General features: G+C 42.4%; 1 protein-coding gene across 4 annotated transcripts in view; it reads right to left on the minus strand.

Annotated features, from left to right (window-relative positions):
* The window catches only part of LOC311046045 (partitioning defective 3 homolog), a 361,319-nt gene extending 348,925 nt beyond the window's left edge, over positions 1-12,394 (minus strand). For all 4 annotated transcript variants that reach the window (XM_084058141.1, XM_084058140.1, XM_084058142.1 and 1 more), the window contains exon 1: positions 12,015-12,394. In XM_084058141.1, the coding sequence (XP_083914267.1) occupies positions 12,015-12,134 (120 nt within the window). In that variant the 5' untranslated portion in view covers positions 12,135-12,394. The remainder of the gene's footprint in view (positions 1-12,014) is intronic.
* Positions 12,395-21,423: the final 9,029 nt, after the last annotated feature.

Below are 21,423 nucleotides of genomic sequence, written 5' to 3' on the forward strand. Positions count from 1 at the left end.
GGGTCCCCAGCTAATAGATAGTAAGGAACCAAATGGACCCGTTAGGGTCCATTTGGTTCCCTCAGAGTTCCCTCAGAGTTACATTAACATTGCTTTTACTATATAAATTGGGGTCCCAGAGATAGAAATGCCATTAAATGGGGGCCCATAGCCTAATGCATGTCAAACTGGGAGTCCTTGAAATTAAAATGGTCAAAAAAAATCACTGCTAGAGCTGTAAAGATCTTTTATGGAGGTACTTGGCATATTTTTTCAAATGGGGGTCCACGGGCTAATAAGTGTCAATTTGGGGGTCCTTGACATGAAAAGGTTTGAGAACCACTGGCATAGAGGCATCAGATGAAAGACTGACAGAATGACCGCCTGACCTCAATTTGCCATTTGATGCCCCTGGCTGCCCTGTGGGGAAGAGAAAAACAAAGAAAAACAGAGGTGTTCTGACACACAATGAAATAATCTAAATAAAAGAATGAGACGAAGCAGCACAAAGGATTCAAACAAGTGCTAGTGGTACAGTACTGCATTATGAGCACTGTTCACTGTGTGAACACATTCCTCACAGACAATCCTCCTCCTGTGCTCAGAGCCCTATGCCAGTGTCCTTGACATTTCAGACTGAGTGTTTCTTTCTGTGAGTGTGTATTTATGAGTCCGTCTGATTGTGTGCTTTTCTGTGACTGGCCGAAGTGTAAGTCTTGTGTGCGCATACATCTGTGTGCGTCCAATGTCCAGCAGTCCAAGCTCACAACGCGTCGCACAGCTACGCATTGCGAGCTTGTAGATCGGCTATTTTCAGCATGCAACCAAGTGTAAAATCAGCCATTACGACGCCATCAAGGCACCGCAAAAACACATTTTAGTCGACTAAATCAACTGTAGATTTAGTCGACTGAAATTTGACAAACAACTAAAGCTTTAGTTGACTAAAATTTGACAAACAAATTTGACTAAAACAAAATAAAGATTTGGTGTCCATCCATGTGTCCTTCTGTGTATCCATGAGCATGTCTTTCTGGGCATGCATGCCGCGCACATGTCAGCCTGTGTCAATCTATTTTACTTGAGTAAAAGTAGCAATACCACAATATAAAAAATACTCTGTTAAAAGTAAAAGGCCTGTGTTCAAAATGTTATTTGAGTAAAAGTACAAAAGTATTGGCATCTTGTAGATCGGCTATTTTCAAATAGCCTAGGTATAAAATAGGGCTGAAGTGGTTGATGTATGTTTTATAATATAATCATTTATATCTGCAAAGTAACTAGTAACTAAAGTTTTTAAATACTTGTAGTGGAGTAAAAGTACAATATTTGCCTCTGAGATGTAGTGGAGTTGAAGTAAAAGTACTGAACATTGAAAATACTCAATACTTAAGTGCAGTACTTGAGTAAATGTACTTGGATGATTTACACCACTGACGTAGAGTACATGCAGCATTTGCAGCCGACGGAATCTGGTTAAAACACAAACTTCTTCCACTTCTCACAGCCACGAAATCAACAGAGTAGACGGAACACAAAATATAACAACGCCTCGCTGCGTCACCGTCTGTCCATTGTAACCCAAGTCATTGCTTATTGTTGAGGAAAGTTGATGACTCCTCGCTTGTGCTTGGCCAACTTGCTAACAAAGTAAACAAAATGACAGTTTGACTAACAGAGAGTCTATTACAGTGTAATTGTGGGCTCGTGTGTAAATTGCAACCAAAGCCAAGTTTAGACAGAAAGACGCGGCGGGCGCTCGGGTGGCGCAGCGGTAAAGCTGGATGTCCTCCGACGGGGGGGGCTCCTTACCGGCAGGTGACTGCAGGACACAACAGCAGTGACAACACACAGGAATGTGGGTGGGGAGGAATACATTGGCATAATAACTACATTGGGGAGGGAAAAAAAAGAATCCGAAACTGAGCAGTTCTGAGCACAAACCCCATTAAGGCCTGAGGTTCCGATTCTGCGAAATGTCTTCTAAATCCTAACAGTTTTTTTGAAAAAAAACGTATGTTACTATGTCAGTGGTTTTCAAACTTTTTCATGTCAAGGACCCCCAAAATGATATGTATTTGGCCGTGGACCCCCGTCTCAAAATATGTTGTTCCAGGGAACCCCCAGAAGCAAAGATTTGAGTTACAAATGTTCGCTTTAAAAATATATATATTCAAAGATTTGCACAAATTTTCTAGATTTTTCAAAAAATAGCAGATCTACAAGCTCATAGCGCGGCACTCGGTGCCGCGCTATGAGCTTGTATATCTGGTATTTTTGAATAGCCAAAGTGTAAAATAATGCTTTTTTTTTTGCTCAAATCTAAAAATGACGCAGATGCGTTCCAGGTCTTAATGGGTTCAATAGTCTGATAACTCACAAAACACTATTCTAAGAATCATTTGGTGCATGTAGAGGATTTCATTTCAAAAGGGTGAAGATTTGTAGCTTGTGTTTCATCACACTAGATAGTCACGGCTGAAATAGACACCGTCTTTACAACTGTTACAGTTATCACCATATCTATTGATGTGTTGATAATATATTCTGCAATCTTTCCTCTGGCGGAAGTTGGACTTTATAGGCACATCTGTGTGCACTCAGACCTCAGGACATTTGTGCTTCATTCCCATGTGTTGTCAATGATGCCATATGTTGGCTTGATGCGATCCTAATGTGACCGATGACAGCGTCACATTCCTTTTTGGGAAGAGAGAGAGAGACGTCCCGCAGCCATGAGCCAGTTAAGGCATTTCCAGCTTAACCATGCGAGCCGAAGCCCAGGGGATGCCATTTGCACGTTGGCCCCTGGGTCTCCCCCCACTGAAATCGCTGTTAATAAGAATCTAAATCATAATACTTAGTGACAAAGAGTGCTTAAAGTGGTTCACAGAGTGCTGCGCAAACAGATTACTTGAACCCCTGGCGTGGGTCCAGTCAGCTGAATGTCCCAGCCACGCACACCCGAATCCGGCCACATGATGTGGACTTGTAGCTCAGAAAGCCCTCCATGTGTAGTAAAATAGGCTGCCATTTGACACAAGTCACACACACACACACTATATTTTCTGGATGATGGACACTTCAAAAAAGGACCGCAAACGGTCTTGGGAGTTTTCCTTTGATGTGCGTCTTGAGTCAAGGGATGCTGTTTGGAGGTCAAATCACTCTTCCCTTCCGTCTAGCTTCAGGGCTTCTTCCATAAACAGAGGAAGCGACTGAATGTAAACTGACGTGACGAAGGAGAACGAGGGAGCTTTTTTTATATCACCTCGCTTTCTCTGTCCGTCTCTCTCTCTCTCCCCCCGTCTCTCTCGTGTGTCGTGTTTGTCCAGGACTTTCTCCTAGACACAGTTTATTTATGAAAGAGACTGCCTGAGGTGTGTTTGTGGGGAAAACCAGGGAGTGTCCTGGTCCAGCCTGGCAAGAGAGGCACGATGGCAGAATATGGTCATCGTTGTAAAACCAGCCCACACGTGAGATTTCCAGATGATCTCAAGGAGGCGGGGACGAGGGTGGGCTAAAGATCAGACCTCTTAAGGGGATGAATAAAAAAATAATAAAATGTCTCGATATATATAAATATGTATATATATAAAAATGGGGCTGGCCGGAACATTTGCTGCATGTCACTCACTACCCGACTCTCTCTCTCTCTCTCTTTGTTTCTTGTCTATCTTCACTGGCACTATCAATAAAGGCAGAAAGAACTGAACAAAAAAAGATAAATCAATGGCAGAAAATATGCAATTGGAAGAACACAGTGTTTCCCCTACATGCATTAAGCAGTGGCAGACCACTTAAATCTGGCCGCCACAGTATGATTTTGTCAAAACAAATAAAAAAATAAATCATGGACATGTCCGTGATTGGCAGGTAATGCGTTAAGTAAGAAGTGTGAGTACTTCCTCTTTTTGCTATGTATGACAGTTTGTCTATGCTACTTGGTCTAATAAAAGTATATTTTCCTAAATCTGGAGACAATTCATATGTAAACTATACAGATATTTTCCTGCTGTGCACATGTACTATATAAGTCTTTGTGTTTGAGCACAAATACTGTATGCATTTTGAGAACCCAAAAATGTTCTGCGTGCACGCTTTGCGCACACGCCAAATAATTTCGCGCATCTTCCCCCACACCTTCAGCTTCTGGCTAGGGGAAACACTGGAACATCATGCTTGTTTCTATTGTACAATGTCGGACAGTGTCAGTAATGCTAATTCAGGATCAATGCAAGACAAACGCAGGAAGGAAGCGCCCTCTACAATGGCTGCCCTCACACATACTTTCTTTTGGGAGGCGAGGGGCATTCCCACCATGTGACAATTTTTGCAGTCAGTCGCTCTAAATCCTGATTTATGCTCCGTTGCGCTTCTGTGCCGCACGCCGAAAATAGCACATCTACAAGCTAGATACGCGACGCGTTTGAGCTTGCAGATCTGCTATTCACGGCGTGCGACACACCAGCATGCAACGAAGTATAAATCAAATCGTTAAGCCTCCCACTTCAGTAGAGCATAGTACAGTGGTGGAAAAAGTACTCAATTGCTTTACTTAAGTAAAAGTACCAATACTGCAATGTAGAAGTATTCCGTTACAAGTGAAAGTCCGGCATAAAAAATGTACTTGAGTAAAAGTGCAAAAGTATTGGCATCAAAATGTACTTAAAAGTACCAAAAGTAAAAGTACTAAAATATTTGAAAATCGCAGATCTACAAGCTCACAACGTGTCGCGATGCGACGCGTTGTGAGCTTGTAGATCTGCTATTTTCAAATAGCCTATGTATAAAATAAGGCGAAAGTGGTTAAAAATGTATATCTGAAAAGCAACTAGTAACTAAAGTGTTCAAATAATTGTAGTGGAGTAAAAGTACAACATTTGCCTCTGAGTTGAAGTGGAGCAGAAGTAAAAGTATTGGAAAATACTTAAGTACAGTACTTAAGTAAATGTACTTAAGTTACTTTCCACCACTGAGCATGGATCACATCAGCCCAAACAGCTGCTGCTAGGCCTAGCTAATGCCTCTGCGCGGAGTTCACGCTCCTCCTGGGAAGAAAAGCATGCTGCTGACCGGCTATAATTGGCATTTTTTCATTATCACATCAACTTCCCTATTTCACACACACCCTAAATATGACTCGTCTGGCTAACACGGCCATGTGGTACAGCATCAGCGAGCTGTACCACTACCACCCCGTTTTTCAATATTCGCTCAAGCACACAGAGCGTATTTTGATCGAGTCTCATATTTCAACGCAAAAAGCCCCTCGCCTGCCTATCAGAACTTAGCTTAAGCCCCCACTACAAATACAAACAGGTGGCTAGGCCTAATTAATACGCGTTTGCCGTAAAGTTATGTATAACCAAAAAAAAACAGTGTTGACAGTCAAACGTTATGTGTCAGCACTTATTTTCAGTTGAGAACAATTTAGGAATCATGAAGTCTATCTTTAGACTCTCCTCGGCGGTAGGGTTGACTTCCCAAGTTGGCGAATGTCACACCAGGTCATGTTTTGGCCCTACACTCGCCGCAGTGGTGCGGGCCAAGGTCACAGCCGGTGGCCCAGTGTTCGTCAGCCAAGCTTTTAATCCAGCAACGCCTGATTTGGAAGCGGTCGACCCCCCGGGCTGGTACAGCCCAGTGACATTGGGGGATCAAACCCGTGAGGTGTAAAATTCTTTCTGAGTCCAGAGCTAAACACAAGGAAGATCTGCCGTCCCTAAATACACAGCGTGGTCATGACATTGTCCGGATTCCCCACATTCCTACCAATGTCACGACTCTCCATGACTATGGCTCGTTTTATGTCCCTGGCTAAGTTCACACGCTTTATTATTGAATGAGAGAATAGATAGGATATATTTCTCCATTTTATTCATTACGTCAGTGGTTCTCAAACCTTTTCCTGTCAAGGACCCCCAAATTGACACTTATTAGCCCGCGGACGGCTCTAGCAGTGATTCTCAACCATTTTAATTTCAAGGAGCCCCAGTTTGACATGCATTAGGCTACGGACCCCCATTTAATGGCATTTCTTTCTCTTTCACTTTATATTGTAAAATCAATGTTAATTTAACTCTGATAGTGTACAAATGGAACCAAATGGGCCCGTTAGGGTCCATTTGGTTCCATTTTTGTACACTCTCAGAGTTACAGACCCATAAGGGTCCATTTGGTTCCTAACTATCCATCATTTAGCTGGGGACCCCCTGGAACTCCCTCAAGGACCCCTGGGGGTTCCCGGACCCCACTTTGAGAACCAATGCATTACGTACCATACTATAACTTTTTCAGACTTAGAATCATCATTTTAAACTTTGCCGTGGTTTCTGTGACTATAGAAACCCTGCACTGTCATTCGGTTGTCACTCTTATACTGTACATACAATACTGTCCTACTTTTGAAAAAGTTGCGCCGAACTTCTAACAGCTAAGTGGGTGGGAGTGGGGGGGTGTGCTTCCTTTGAAGCTGTGATGCGTTTTTTTTTTTTTTTTTGCTGGCGTACATGGTAGCCTCCATGACCACATAACAAGCGGCAGTCTGCGCTCGTAGCATGTATGTCCCGAGGCCCTGTAGACGATCAAAGGCTGCTGCATGCTAATTAAGACGGTCGTTTTGTGTAATGAATTCTTATCTTGAGGGCTGGTGCACATAAAAAATGGCATCAGTAGTACAAGATTAAAAAGAGGCGGTCAGATTGGAGTTCACATATTAGTCATTATTAGACAACAAATGAAGTGTCACAGATTCAAAACGTTTTTTTCTTTCTCCCCCAATCTCCATCCACTTTAACTAACTGCTTTAATATGTATGTATTATAATGCTAATATATGTCACAATTATTTCAGTTCAATGCTGGTCCTATGATCATACTTTCATTAATATGCTGTATTTCTTTGTTACATGGAAGCGTTCAATGTAGATCATGTCAATTATTTTTACAAATCGTGCTAGTAATCTACACCAATTTTTAAGGTTTTCAATCAACACCTTCCAATACCTTTTGAGGCCAAATCTAATTTCAATACTATTCATTGCCAAGCCCTGTACCGCAAGTATAACAATAACCCAATAGTCAGAGACCATTTTCACCCATGCGTCTCCAACAACAAAAACACTTGCAGCGATGTCACATGACCGGTGGCCAGGACACCTGCTCCTATTGTTTATGAACTGGTCCAAGTGTCATGCTGCATCTGTCTGCTCCAACGGTCAACTATCCACACAATAGCTTAAGGCCCTCCAGAGGAAACACTATGATGTGGAGCTCTTATCGCTGCCCGAGTCAAGAGAGGACAGTATGAACACCTCATGTCCCAACGGAGCTTCCGTAGCAGAAGGAACACTCAAAAGGACATACTTACAGCTGTAGCAGTAGCATTGTTCATGGGTCATTTTTGGTGTTTTGTCATGTACAATTACCCAACGGTTTTCCCAGTCAAGGGTATCATTTTTGAGAATGGTCATGCTTAGTCAACCGCAAGTTAAAATGAGCAAAACCCCAGGGCTGTTTGAAAGCAAAAGACCGAAGGAATGTGATGCACCCTTGAGCTATTTAAACTCCATCCCATTATCGCTGTTCCATATCTGACGTCAAGTCAATTTAAGTTAAGAAATAATGAATAATAGGGCTGGGCAATATTGACAAATTATGTTATTTATGTTTTTCAAAAATAGCGAAAATGGCAGATCCATCTCAAAATGTGCATTGTGAGCTGTGCATTGTGAGCAAGCTCATAGGGCGGCACGAGTGCCGCACTACGAGCTTGTAGATCTGCTATTTTTGTAAAATCGTGAAAATTTGTGCAAATCTTTGAATATATATGTATTTTTTAAAGCGTTAGGATTTAGAAAACTTTTTTTTCATCGGCCTCAGGTCTTAATGGGTTAAGTGATTAAAACCAAGAAGAGAACATTTATGTTGTGCCGTATCACGATTATATTACAATATCCAAAAAGCCAGACGATATCTAATATCTATATATAATATATCTATATATCTATAGATATATCTATAGATATATCTATCTATATCTATATCTATATCTATATATATATATATATATATATATTATTATGATATCGCTCTATTCCATTTCCTATATACCTGTGATTCACAGAGGAACAACAAGCATGAGACAACAAGGGAACAGCGTCTTTGTTTGCTCACAAGTGTAAGTGGTCATAAACAGACATGAGAGCGGGGCCCTCCCACTGTCCTCGTCGTCATTCTAATTCCAGAGTTATATGAGTCCATTCATGTCCATGGTGAGGGTTTTATTTTCCTTCGGCTTGTGACTCTCAACAGGATGCATTCCTCTCTAATGATAGGGGAGGTTCCCAAAGGGTCCCGAAGAAGGGACCCACACAGGACCAACACCCAAACTAAATTGAGACCACTATTAAGGGGTGTCCAAAAAAACATAAACAAGCTGTTCTCTTCAAACACAACATCCATGACCAACAACTTCCTGACACTCTCGCTTGACATGAAGACCGACACTCACTGGGTGATAAGAATGGAATAGTTGGACTGTTCATTGTGAGCTTTGTTTTATTCATGTTTCATGCCTGATACACAAGTGTTGCAGATGTGCTTATTTCCATAGACAAAATGTACAGCCAGCACAAATGACCATCCGGTAGCTAGTTTTCCCACAAATGTTATTTTCCCTATATTCTCAAGATAAAACTTGTGCCATTTTGCTTAGAGTGCAGTTTGCCTCTATAGCCTAGCACTAGTGAAGCATATTATGAAATACAAGCATGACACTGGGAGATGGTGCATTCAATGCACCAACAGTGCACACACAACACAGAGGAATATATATTATTTAAAAACCACACAACATTCAGCATGGCATGTTCCTCTGCTCAACAGCATCTGTCTGAAAACTGAATGGTAGGGAGAGAAAAGCTTTGTTGCTCTATAGTAGCGTTAGTAGTAGGGTCAAACGGCATGACCTGTCCTAGAGTAGACAAACACACAATCTCTAAGGCGGGAAAAGGAGAGTTTTTTACAGAATAAATTCCAGCAAGCACATTCCCGACCCTAGATGAAACAACTGCAGCTGCTACTGCAGAATGATATTGCGTCACTGACGTTTTCCTAAGAATAGTTTAAACTTCCCACAGACATAAATAATATCTGAAGGAAGAACGTCAACAATCCTGTTTTCTCGGTCTGTCCCTCCCTCTCTCTCTCTGTCCTGGACTAACGCAGATCTACCATTTGCATTAAAAGTAAACATGGATAATGGACTGAACATGACCATACCAAGATGGGACACAGGTCAAGATATTACCTTCCTCCTGATGTCTCAACTAGAGCCGTCACACTTATGAAATATTACTCTGCGATTAATTGTCACACAAACAATTGTGATTAATTATATATTGTGTTTTTGGCATTGAACATTGGAACATATAAATAATTACATTTGCCTTTTAGGCTTTGTAAACAAACCTTGCACAGGTAGATTATGACTGACATATTTAATAACTATTTTTTAAAGAAAGCTGCACATTTGAGAAACTACAGTATGCACATTTTTCAACATGGAAACAATTATGACAATTATGCATGCAAAAAAGAATTGTGATGATCTCAAACAATTGCGATCAGGCGATTATGTAATAATTGTGACAGGCCTACAAGTGATGTCTCATCTTCACCTGGCCTAGAGGGTTCTCGCTCAGCACTTCCCTATCAGCTCTCGCTGAATAATTCAAACGTGACATGCGCTCATCGTGCTTGTGTCTTCCACACACTACAGTATGTTACAATGATTAAAACAAAAAGGAGCTGCCTGGAAGTTGACATTGCAGAGCAAGAGCAGTGCATTAATTTATTCATGAAGCCAGCCTACGTTGGCACTTAAAAGATACGCACGTGTCTACACCCCAAAACACAACAGTGTGGCCAATTACTGGATCAATAAATAACGTGTTGTGGAATATTATCTGGGAGCAAGAGATGATGATGCATGTATGGTTTCTTTAGCGTGGACATGCATCATGGTAGTAAGCTTTAAGTTCATGCTATTATCAATAATAGCAAGAATTTTTAATTGCAAACCAAAGTTAGGATTAATACCAAATATTATATGATGCTATGTAGATTCTTATTCAGTGATATCTCATTCGAAATACAGTATACCATAACTCTAAAATGAGTTTCAATTATTATGCAGATATTCACATTTTGTATTTCTAGTTGTTTGTAAATCACCTTTGAACTTTCTATCGTACCCCCAGCACCACACACACACACACACACACACACACACACACACACACACACACACACACTGGGTGTCCTTAAGTGCTCCCCATCCCATCTCCCTAGATACCAACGATACAGTTGCCATCAAGTTACGTATATGACAACTTTTATTTCCTTGACATCATCTTTTAGCTATTTTAAGCGTCGCCTGTTTATGTTTAATATTAGTAGTGGTGGGATGACAGCTCTCCTCACTGACTGGCTGCAGCCCAGCGATCAGCTGGAGCGTGCTGTTGCAGTTTCCCTCCCTATCCTCCAGGGCCTCTTGCCGACTCAAGGAGTGATAATAATGTAGGAGCTACTAGCTTCTTCATCTACTAACTACTTTAACGCTGTGTACCAAAGCGTCAGGAATAACTGTCCACAAATACGTTCTCCTTCGGCGATTCATTTGAATGCTCCACTGTTAACCCAGGTTCTTATCGATTCCTTGATAGATTATTATAGCCTCTCATGCTACAACCTTTTAGCCAACTCCCTTTAGCGATGATAATAACCTAATTATAACTACAACAAAGAGAAACCCTGCAGTTGCTTAGTGGAAAGGGCCTTGCAGAATGTGTCACTAATTGAGGATGATCGTTGAGATTAAATGATCTTCCTATCGCTAACACACTCTTCTTGTCACAACAGGATCCAACCCACACTTTAAAAAACTCCTAGATTTCCTGCAGATCTACTTTGGCCAGCCTGATGGTAATCAGAACGCTCGCCCCAAAACACGCTCGCCCCCAGCAGTTCTTGTATTCTTGCATTTGTTTTACTGAGGTTAAGTTTAGGAATAAGGTTAGGTGTATGCATAGTTTTACTGAGGTTAAATTTAGGAATAAAGCTAGGTTTAGGCATAGTTTACAGAGGTTACGTTTAGATATAAGGTTAGGTTTATGCATAGTTTACTGAGGTTACGTTTAGGAGGTTAGGTTTATGCATAGTTTTACTGAGGTTACATGTAGGAATAAAGCTAGGTTTAGGCATAGTTTACAGAGGTTACGTTTAGGAATAACAAGGTTAGGTTTATGCATAGTTTACTGAGGTTAAGTTTGGGAATAAGGTTAGGTTTGGGCATAGTTTATTGAGGTTAGGTTTAGAGTTTATGCATAGCTTACCGAGGTTACGTTTGGGATACCAGGTGCCGACCGTTCCGAGGTCGCCGGATTTGCCCCGAGGGCCACTGTGTTTTGGGGCGAGCGTTTTGGTATTCAGCCTGATGGCTATCTGAGGCTAGTCGGCTAATCGCAGATTGCAACTTCCAGCCATGGGCCACCATCATCACTTGAACTAACATTCCCCCCCACTGTTGTTACCGTTCACACATGCAGACACGCAGCCTGGCTCTTTAAAAACCCCACTCCTTTTAGTCAGGAGAAGCTCATATCTCCTGCTGCAGTGGAGTCTAACCTACTTTGAAGTCTCCCAGAGGAAGTTTTGCGGGGTTTTACAAACACACAACAACCACAATGGCGGTGCGGGTTCGCTTTAAAAATAAAAAGCAACACGCACAGCAACCAGTCTGCTCTTTAGCGTTCAGAGGGGTTGAATGTTGAACAGAGAAATGCATCTCTCTCTCTCTCTTCTTGGCGTTTGTTTCAACTTTGCGCCATATTTATTGCACGGCAACATTGTTCCCACTCTGCAGCAGCAGCGCCGCAGCCGTCGCTCGAGAAACGACGGGGAACAAAAGCCGCCGCCGTTCCTTCTCCTCTCTCTCGGACACAGTATAATAAAGTGACAACAAACACTCACCTTCGCGATGGCTTTCTTGTACCTCATGACAGCCTGCTGTATGAGCGAGTGGACCTTAATGTTCCCGTCCCCGCACGGCACGACCACCCGCGTCCTGCCGAAGCACACCGTCACTTTCATGGCTGTGACTCTGCGGTGTTATCAGAGGCTTTCCGTTGGAGTAAAAGCCGAGAAAGAGCGCTTTTCCCCCCTGGAAAAGCACCACCACGGCGGGAGCATGGATTTAGTCCTCTCTTTGGTTTTATATCCTCTCCGTATTCCTTTGTTGTCCTTTTAAAGAGAGAGGCAGAGCTAAAGACCTTTCCGCTGCTTTTCCCGGCGGGACGACATTGTTGTGTGTGTTTTCAGACCACCTGTTTTCCTCTCTCTCTGTCTCTCTCTCGTCCCTTCTTCTTCAGTCGGTCGCGTCGCTTCCCAAATCCCTACTAGTCCAGTCTGTTGCTGCTGAGCTCATGAATGCACGGCCACGGACGGAGAGCGGGAACTGTCTCCCTCACGTGGACAAGTTGGGTAAACGTTGTGGGCACCTCAATGTTGGATTTAGCTATTTTTTCCCCCAAAATAAAGAATGAATTATTGTATACTTTGGAAAATGGTCAGAAATTATATAAAGTAGCCTAAACACGATTTGAATATGCACAATACATTAGTGTTATTATTTTTAGTGCCCAAAATGACTTCCTATCCACAGGTTTTGTATCAATTTGTAATATTTGTAAAACAAAATATTAGGCCTTTCATACAGGTCATTAAAAATGATTATATGTATTTGCCCCCACCCCCTCCCCATTTATGCTATAACATAAATGTAAATATGAAATAAAATAGAATATAAAACAAATAAATATAAAAATGGTGCCCAGAGTTCTCAGGTGCCCACTGTACCGGTTACAGTGCCCTGTAGCCTACTGTAGACCATAGATAGTTGCATAGATTTAGAGAATCGTGGTGTACAAATGGTATGTGTCTGTCTTTTCTTACCTCACCTGTGTGAGTGTGTACTCTGTGTGTGGCCTACGTGCATGTCTGCATGTCACATAACTGCGTGTGATGATTGACTCTGTGCATATAAGTGGGCTTCTTTCTTTAGACAAAGGCGTCCATACTCACACTCCTATGGTGATATGCTGCTTTTCTGATTCTATGTCAGTTGTACACATTAGCTGCTGAAAAGCCTATGGTAATCAATTGCACCTGCTTCATTTCAATTAAAGGCCTTTCTTCTAGCCTGCCTCAAATAGTAGGTATAACTGCTACTCACTTTAAAAAAAAAAATCAAAAAGAAAGATAAACATGTAAAGACATTTTTAAAAATATGTTTAAAATGTTCTCTTTAAAGTTTAGTTTTCATAAAGAAGCCAAAGCCTTAGAACATAAAATAGGCAAATTATGCTATGTGATATTATTTCAAAAATGTGTATTCAAATAAGTGTAATAAGGGGGAGGACACTACATGGTTGAGAAGTAGTACTGCCTGAAGCCAAGCGACTTGACTAAGTAGAAATTCAGTCTAATGTGGGAGATCCGGGTTCTTATCCAGAGTAGGGACATAAAAAAAGTTACTGTTATAGCTTTAACTCTGTCCATTTTTCAGCGGCGATCAATGGGAGTGAGATGAGGAACACTTGAGTTCCAAGCATTATGATTGAACGTGTGTGTGTGTGTGTGTGTGTGTGTGTGTGTGTGTGTGTGTGTGTGTGTGTGTGTGTGTGTGTGTGTGTGTGTGTGTGTGTGTGTGTGGTTAACGTGGCTGTGTGGGTTAGATGGAGTTTGCTACGCCATGCACTGCCAGTCTGCCACCATACAGCTGGCAGGCTATTTTAGCCATTAACACAGCTGGAGTGCTCTAAGACCACCAACCACAACCCCACCAGCCAGCCAGCTGTCATAATGCACAAAACAGAGCTTTGAGCTTTCAACACAATGCGAACACTTTTGGTCATGGAGACGTGAAACAAGAAACCCTGAAAAGGAAATGTGTGCAATCGAGTCATCTGCAATAAATGCAACATTTCCAGTGCATAAGCCTATAGCAGGGGTCTTCAACAGGGGGTCCGGGACCCCTAGGGGGTCCTCAGAGTTACTACAGGAGGGCCGCCAAATCTGTTTTTACATAGCCACTTGAACCCTATAGCAGGGGTCTTCAACAGGGGGTCCTCAGAGTTACTACAGGGAGTCCGCCAAATCTTTGTGTGATATAAAACATTTTTTTTACCGTAACCACTTGAACCCTAGCATCCCTTTTCTGAGGAGAACTTTAGCCAAAAATAGCCGATCTACAAGCTCACAACGCCTCGCGCTGCGAGGCGTTGTGAGCTTGTAGATCGGCTATTTTTGGCAAAGAGATATAGGTGTAGAGGGGAAAAAGGGCAGACCAAGTAAACAAAAAAGGTTTATCTGAAACACAATTTTATATAATATAGAGGGGGTCCCTGCTTCATCTCTCTCTCAGCTAGGGGGTCCTTGGCCTGAAAAGGTTGAAGACCCCTGCCCTATAGCATACCTTTTCTGAGGAGAACTTTAGCCAAATATAACAGATCTACAAGCTCACAATGCCTCGCGCTGCGAGGCGTTGTGAGCTTGTATATCTGCTATTTTTGGCAAAGAGGTATAGGTGTAGAGGGAAAAAAGTAAAAAGTTCAAAAGTTTAAAAAAAAGTTGAATCTGAAACACAATTTTGTACAATTTAGAGGGGGTCCCTGCTTCATTCATCTCTCTCTCAGCGAGAGGGTCCTTGGCCTGAAAAACGTTGAAGACCCCTGGCCTATAGGATGCCACTATAGGAGCGGTTCCAAACCTTTTCAGGATCAAGGTCCACTTGAAAATCCATGAAGTGTTCATGGCCCACCCATCTGACCACTTAACACGGCCAGCCACAGTCCATTTTTACTGAGAATGGAGAGTTTTATCTATTATTATTATTAGCCTAAATAATAACTTTAGCTGGATCGGCTGGTGGTGGTTGGGACACATGGCGCCTCCAGCCCCAACAAGCAAAACACTCAAATCAGGGTTTGATGTTCATCTAATGCCCATCGTCGTCATGTCATTCCATGATGGCTTTTTCCTGATTGGAAGACATAGGCACACGGACAGAAACAGTGAGACGGGGAGGAACAAAATGCAGAACGCATCTATAGGTCCACTTTGACATGATTTACCCATGGGTTCAGGGCAGTTAAGAGAACTCCAGTGTCTAGTTTAAGTGTGTGTGTGTGTGTGTGTGTGTGTGTGTGTGTGTGTGTGTGTGTGTGTGTGGGGGGGGGGGGGGGGGGGGGTTCGCAAGAAGCCATAAAATCGTGTCACTCTGGAATAATGGCCTCATTCTCATTATGACAGTGACCCAAGGAACTGAAGCAGCAGCTGGGCTAACGTTGAAGACCACCAGCAGACACATAAAAGCATCTTTCATTGCATTAACACTTAACAGCATGCGATTGTGTTACGCATTCATCCCAGGCTAATTTTGTGCTAAATAGCTGTCTTGGCCTGGTCACATTTAGCCCCCCTACACACACACACACACACACACACACACACACACACACACACACACACACACACACACACACACACACACACACACACACACACACACACACACACACACACACACACACACAGAGAGTCGGTCTTGGTGTCCCTGGGGACCTCCCTTGTGTTGCTGACCATCTGTAGCCATGCCAACAGGACAGGCCGGGCCAAGGAGATGCAGAGGTGGGGTGAACATAGGATGCAGAAGACAGACAGAGAGTCATGGCACAATCAAAACAAACCTTCTCCTTGTCATTTCATGTGGATGAGGTTTTTGACTAGCTCCATTCTTAAATAAATCTGTCCAGGTCGAGGGAACAGTACTGTAGAGTAAACTTCACTGTGGCCAGAAATAACAAACAACCCTCCTTTCTTAAAACAACAATACAGTGCAGGAAGCAACAAAGTCGAACATTGCTAAGTATGTCTACACAATCACATGTCAGCTGACCTATTCAGCTTCAAACTTTGGCAATTAAATTGCAAACTGTGATTGCGGTCACAAAACTATTGCTCCACAAGCTCCACATTGACGGCACTGGCCAATTAAATACACATAAATTACAGTAAAGTTTGACATTGAATAATACAGTTTAACCTTTATGCACTAATAGGCATACACTTGTAAGTAATAATACATTGTAGACCTCATTTAACTCTTGTAAAGAATATACTAATAATACAAGTAGTTTGCAACTAACCTAACAAATACATTAAAGAATTAAAGAATAATGATGCCTGATTTTAGATTATGCAACACCTATCCTCCCAAACACGTGAACATAGAGAGGAGTGCGTCTTTGACTTTTAGTCAAGCATTTTCTGTGCTGTGTTCGTAAAGGCGCAGTTGTCACATGTAAATACTCTGAATCCAGTGAACAGATACAGGACAGCCATATTGTTCATCCAAGGTAATATTACACATGTGAAAAGTTGAGAATGCAATATCTACCCTGTGTAATTTGAGTTAGATTCCTGTAACAAATGAACACTGCTATATTGTTTGATTGTCTAATCAATAGACAATCAACAACTAGATGCATGTGTGTGCCTGTCTCTCCGGGGCTAATCTTACAGATCGCAGGACCAAAGGTTTTTGTACAGGCTGCCAGTAGACCAAAGTAGCAACTCCATGCATGTATTTTTGAGTGGTGCCAACCACTCCTACATTTGACTTTGTCCGTGTGTCCATATGTCCGTCCTTCCGTATGTCAGTCCGTATGTTTGAGCACGGCTGATTGGTCAAGCTTCACGTGACACGTGACAATATGTTGTCACGTGTCACGTGACAACATATTGTTGCTGATTGCAACACAATTAACCAGTTACACTTTCAAAGGCATCACTCTCTTCACACTGGGTCTGATTTTTTTAATATTGTCTACATTGTGTGTGCGTAATAATGTCCATGTGATAACCTTTCCACTAGAGTCAGAAATAGGCAGGAAAGGTTTCAGGATGAGCTGTGCCGACGTGCGGCTCTCAGAGACATGGGTTATTGCTATAGATTGTCATGGGGTTATTCAAGGCTATATTTTAACTTTGAGAAGCAGGCTTTTGATTGATTATTTGTCCTTGGGGAAATTCATTTTGCGCCAAGCAGCCATCAGGACACAGAAATCACAATATGTAAACAAATACACAATACATAGACAGATTGACAATACTACACATTTACACAACACCTCTCTTCCAGAGAGGAAGATAGAATAGGCTACCTAGTACCAGTCATAGTTCGAGAGAGGCATCACATACCACAACTTTACTAGTTGACAGGTAGAGAGCCTTTGGAATGTTGATCCACATTTACCCAGAAGTCACCATCTGTTTTCCTATGTGGCAGGTGAGGTCATACTGCTTAAATACTGTCCGTGCAGAGCTAACCCTGACTCTCTCTCTGTGTGTGTGTGTGTGTGTGTGTGTGTGTGTGTGTGTGTGTGTGTGTGTGTGTGTGTGTGTGTGTGTGTGTGTGTGTGTGTGTGTGTGTGTGTAATCAAATAAGCCAAATGCTTCAGTTCTTAACAGTGACCATACATGGGGAGACTCCACACAAAACCACACAGTGAGGCAAGAAGTCCAAAATCAATGTTCTTTTATTCAACCTAATACTAATAAAAGCAGAGCAGTGGAATGGGGCAGCGGCGTAGGAGGGGAATGCATCAATCCAATGTCCAATGAGGGAAGTTTGTTTTTTCCCAAAGCCAGTGTTTTTTCCAGTGTTAAATGCCATTTAAACTGTAAGATGCAGAGTCATTAAATGCCATAGGTTCCAGCATCTAAAATCCAATTACAGCAGAATAAAGTGTCTTGTGCATCTACTTCCCTTTCCAATGTGGGTGGGGGTCCAGTTGGTTTCTGTTTGAGTCCAGGTCCTTCCTCCTCTGTCCTTGTGTAGGTCTGTAGGGAGAGCCTTCCAGCCCAGCACCAATAGCAGCCTGCAATAGAGCTCATGCCCTGCACCTGTTCAACGCACTTGTCCAATTAGAGTCCTCAATGCTGAACTGCCACTATAGACTGGCTTCCAAAGCACTGCAACTCAAAATGAAATAATAAAGAAAAGCATGCGTGCACACAAAATCAAAAGGAATAAACACAAAGCCAGCTATAATACAAATGTGGTGGAAAAAGTGCTCAAATTCTTAAAAAGTACCAATACTGCAATATAGAAATACTGTTACAAGTTAGCCCTATTGTATAAAATAGGGCTAAAGTGGTTAAAGGAATAGTTCACCCAAAAAAAAATGTTATTTTCAATCAATTACACACCCCATGAAAGCCTTGAATTCACGTTTTTTTTTTTTTTTTACGCATTCCCAAGGGAATAATTTGATGACCGGTGTATTTCCGGTAGGAGACAGAAAGAGACTCCTTTGTGTGTCCTACCGGATACATTAGCATCTTTCCGCCGGTAATGAAATTATTGGCTTAGGAATGCGACAACGAAAAAATCTCCTTGAATTCAATGCTTCATGGGGTGTACAATTGATAGAAAATAAGTAATGTTTTGGGTGAACTATTCCTTTAATGCATGTTTCATAATATCATAATTTATATCTGAAAAGTAACTAGTTACTAAAGTTTTCAAATAATTGTAGTGGAGTAAAAGTACAATATTTGCCTCTGAGATGTAGTGGAGTAGAAGTAAAAGTATTGGAAATACTCAAGTAAAGTACAAGTACTTAGTTACTTTCCACCACTGCAAATTAATAAGCAGTCTGTCAGCATGACACTCTCCGTCCCACTTTTCAGTGCCCGCCCCGGGCTCCTTAGTGGGGGAACCGTTCAGGGGGTCCCCTAAAGTTCTCACGTCTGGATCTTCTAGGGCCCTCCTCGTCCTCCCCTGGGACAGGCTGGTTAGAGGTGGTTATTTTGTTTGTTTGCTGTTTGGGATGATTTTATACGTACTTTTGAATCAGCACTTTATACATTGCACTGCCCGATCAGGATGGATCCCTCCTCTAAAGCCGAAGACTTCTACACATTGGCCGCGGAGAAGTTTGATTTTGATGTTTCACTGTCACCTGCAAGTTCCAGAGAAGATGAAGGTAAGGGTGAAGTCATTGTGGGTCCACTCACAGGGAAGGAAAAGGTTATCTGTGTCGGGGTGGAAGATCTGGCCAGGGACACTGTCAGCAGTGGGCCTTCTGTGGGTGAGGAGCAGATGTGGAGTCCTCTCCCTAGAGATGACTTCGACCGAATGTGCAGTGAAGCTCAGACACTAGCTATTGAGTTAAAGAGGGACCAGCAGCCACACAGTGGACAGACAGACGGTACTGTGCGTGCTGAGAGGCAATGTAATATGACAGACGACTTTTTGCAATTGGTCCCGCAGGTCCAGGTCAGCCAGGCGGCGGTCCAGTGGCTCTCTAGTCAGCAGCCGTTGACCCAACTCCCTTAGACGGAGTATATAGGCTCGGATGGACTCCTCTGGTCTCTGCCTGCAATCATAAAACATAGCACGTAAGGCACCAACAGAAATGTTGTCCCCATAGAGCTCCTTCAATTGCCGAAAGATTTTACCTGGGGTTTCCCGTTCTGCTTGCTCCAAGACAAGGATTTATCTCTGCGGCTCCCCTTCTAGTGCACTTAGAAGGAAATCACACTGTTGTTCTTCAGACCACCCCTGCGCACAAAGCATTGCACCCATTTTACTCTATATAGAGTACATTTGAACCACAGAATTTAGGTACCCAGGGGGCACCAATGAAGAAGGCCATTCTGGGGCGTTCAGGAGAACTTTCTGCCATATTAGGTGTGTGATGGCCTGGTGGGCCCCCAAATAAAATAGTCACAAGTCCTGCCGACTACGCCAAGTTTTGTTACACAGTAGTGTTAACAATCAAATAAGCCAACGGCTTCAGTTCTAAACAGTGTCCTTAAATGGGGAGACACCACTCAAAACCCCACAGTGAGGCAAGAAGTCCAAAGTCAATGTTATTTTTTTCAACCTAATACTAATAAAAGCAGAGCAGTGGAATGGGGCAGGGCGTAGGAGGGGAATGCATCAATCCAATGTCCAATGGGGGAAGGGGGGTCTTTCAAAGCCGTCCAGTGTTAAATGCCATTAAAACTGTAAGACGCAAAGTCATTAAATGGCATAGGTTCCAGTATCTAAAATCCAGTTACAGCAGAATAGTGTCTCCTGCATCTACTTCCCTTTCCAAGTGGGGTGGGGGTCCAGTTGGTTTCTGTTTGAGTCCAGGTCCTTCCTCCTCTCTCCTTTTGTAGGTCTGTGCTTTTCCGTGTCCAGGGCAAAACTGCCTCATGTGACAACAGTGGCTATTAAATAGGGAGAGCCTTCCAGCCCAGCACCAATAGCAGCCTGCAATAGAGTAATTAGTTCATTCCCTGCACCTGTTAAACTCACTTGTCCAATTGGAGTCCTCAATGCTGAACTGCTGACACTGCCACTATAGACTGCAGGCTTCCAAAGCACTGCAACTGAAAATGAAATAATAAAGAAAAGCATGCATGCACGCAAAATCAAACGGAATAAACACAAAGCCAACCATAATACAAATAATAGAATAAGCAGTCTGTCATGACACTCTCACACACTTTTCAGTGCACATTACCTGTCAGCATGACGTGTGCGTGTGCGTGTGTACACGCGTATGAGAGAAATAGCGAGCAAGAGAGAGAATGAGCGAGAGTGACACATCTTTGTGTGCATACATGTGTGCCTGCACAGTACTGTATTGCGTGCACTGTGTTTATGTGCATACGTATGCAAATGCAGGCAGGCATGTATGTGCCTCCATGTGAGTATATGTACCTTTGTATTAAAGTATGTTGATGATCTGTGCATGCATATGCCAACTATATACTGGCTTCCAGTTTCACTGCCCAACAGATGATACATGACTCTACCTCTCTCCACCAAGACCATCAATGAAGCCACTCATTCCACCCTCACCACCTGCCTCACAGATGTAAAACATATCCTCGGCCCCAACTTCCTCACCTGCTCCGGCAAGTATTTCTCACTCATCGATAGCTCCATCCTCAGTTCCATGCAGAGAACACACTGCAGCGGACAGTCAGAATGGTAGTAGTAGTAGTTTATTTTGGTTCCTTTTAGAGACAATTTCATTTATTATTTTGAGTACTAAAGTCTTATTTCTTCCCCCAAGTAAAGTGACTAAGTATTCTGAAAGGCACTATATAAGTCTGAGGTATTCTTATGTCTTACAGCTCAATATAAATCAATCCAGTAACATTCCTTTTTTAATAACATGCCTTTCAGATGACACTTAATAATAATAATACATCCAATTCATACAGTACTTTTCTAGGTACTCAAACAACGTTACTAAGAAATAACTAGTTAAAAGGCTAAAAACAAAGCAAACATTAAAATGAAAAGGCAAAGGGG

The sequence above is a fragment of the Gymnoscopelus microlampas genome (genome assembly GCF_963454915.1).
Source record: "Gymnoscopelus microlampas genome assembly, chromosome: 5".
NCBI lineage: Eukaryota > Metazoa > Chordata > Actinopteri > Myctophiformes > Myctophidae > Gymnoscopelus > Gymnoscopelus microlampas.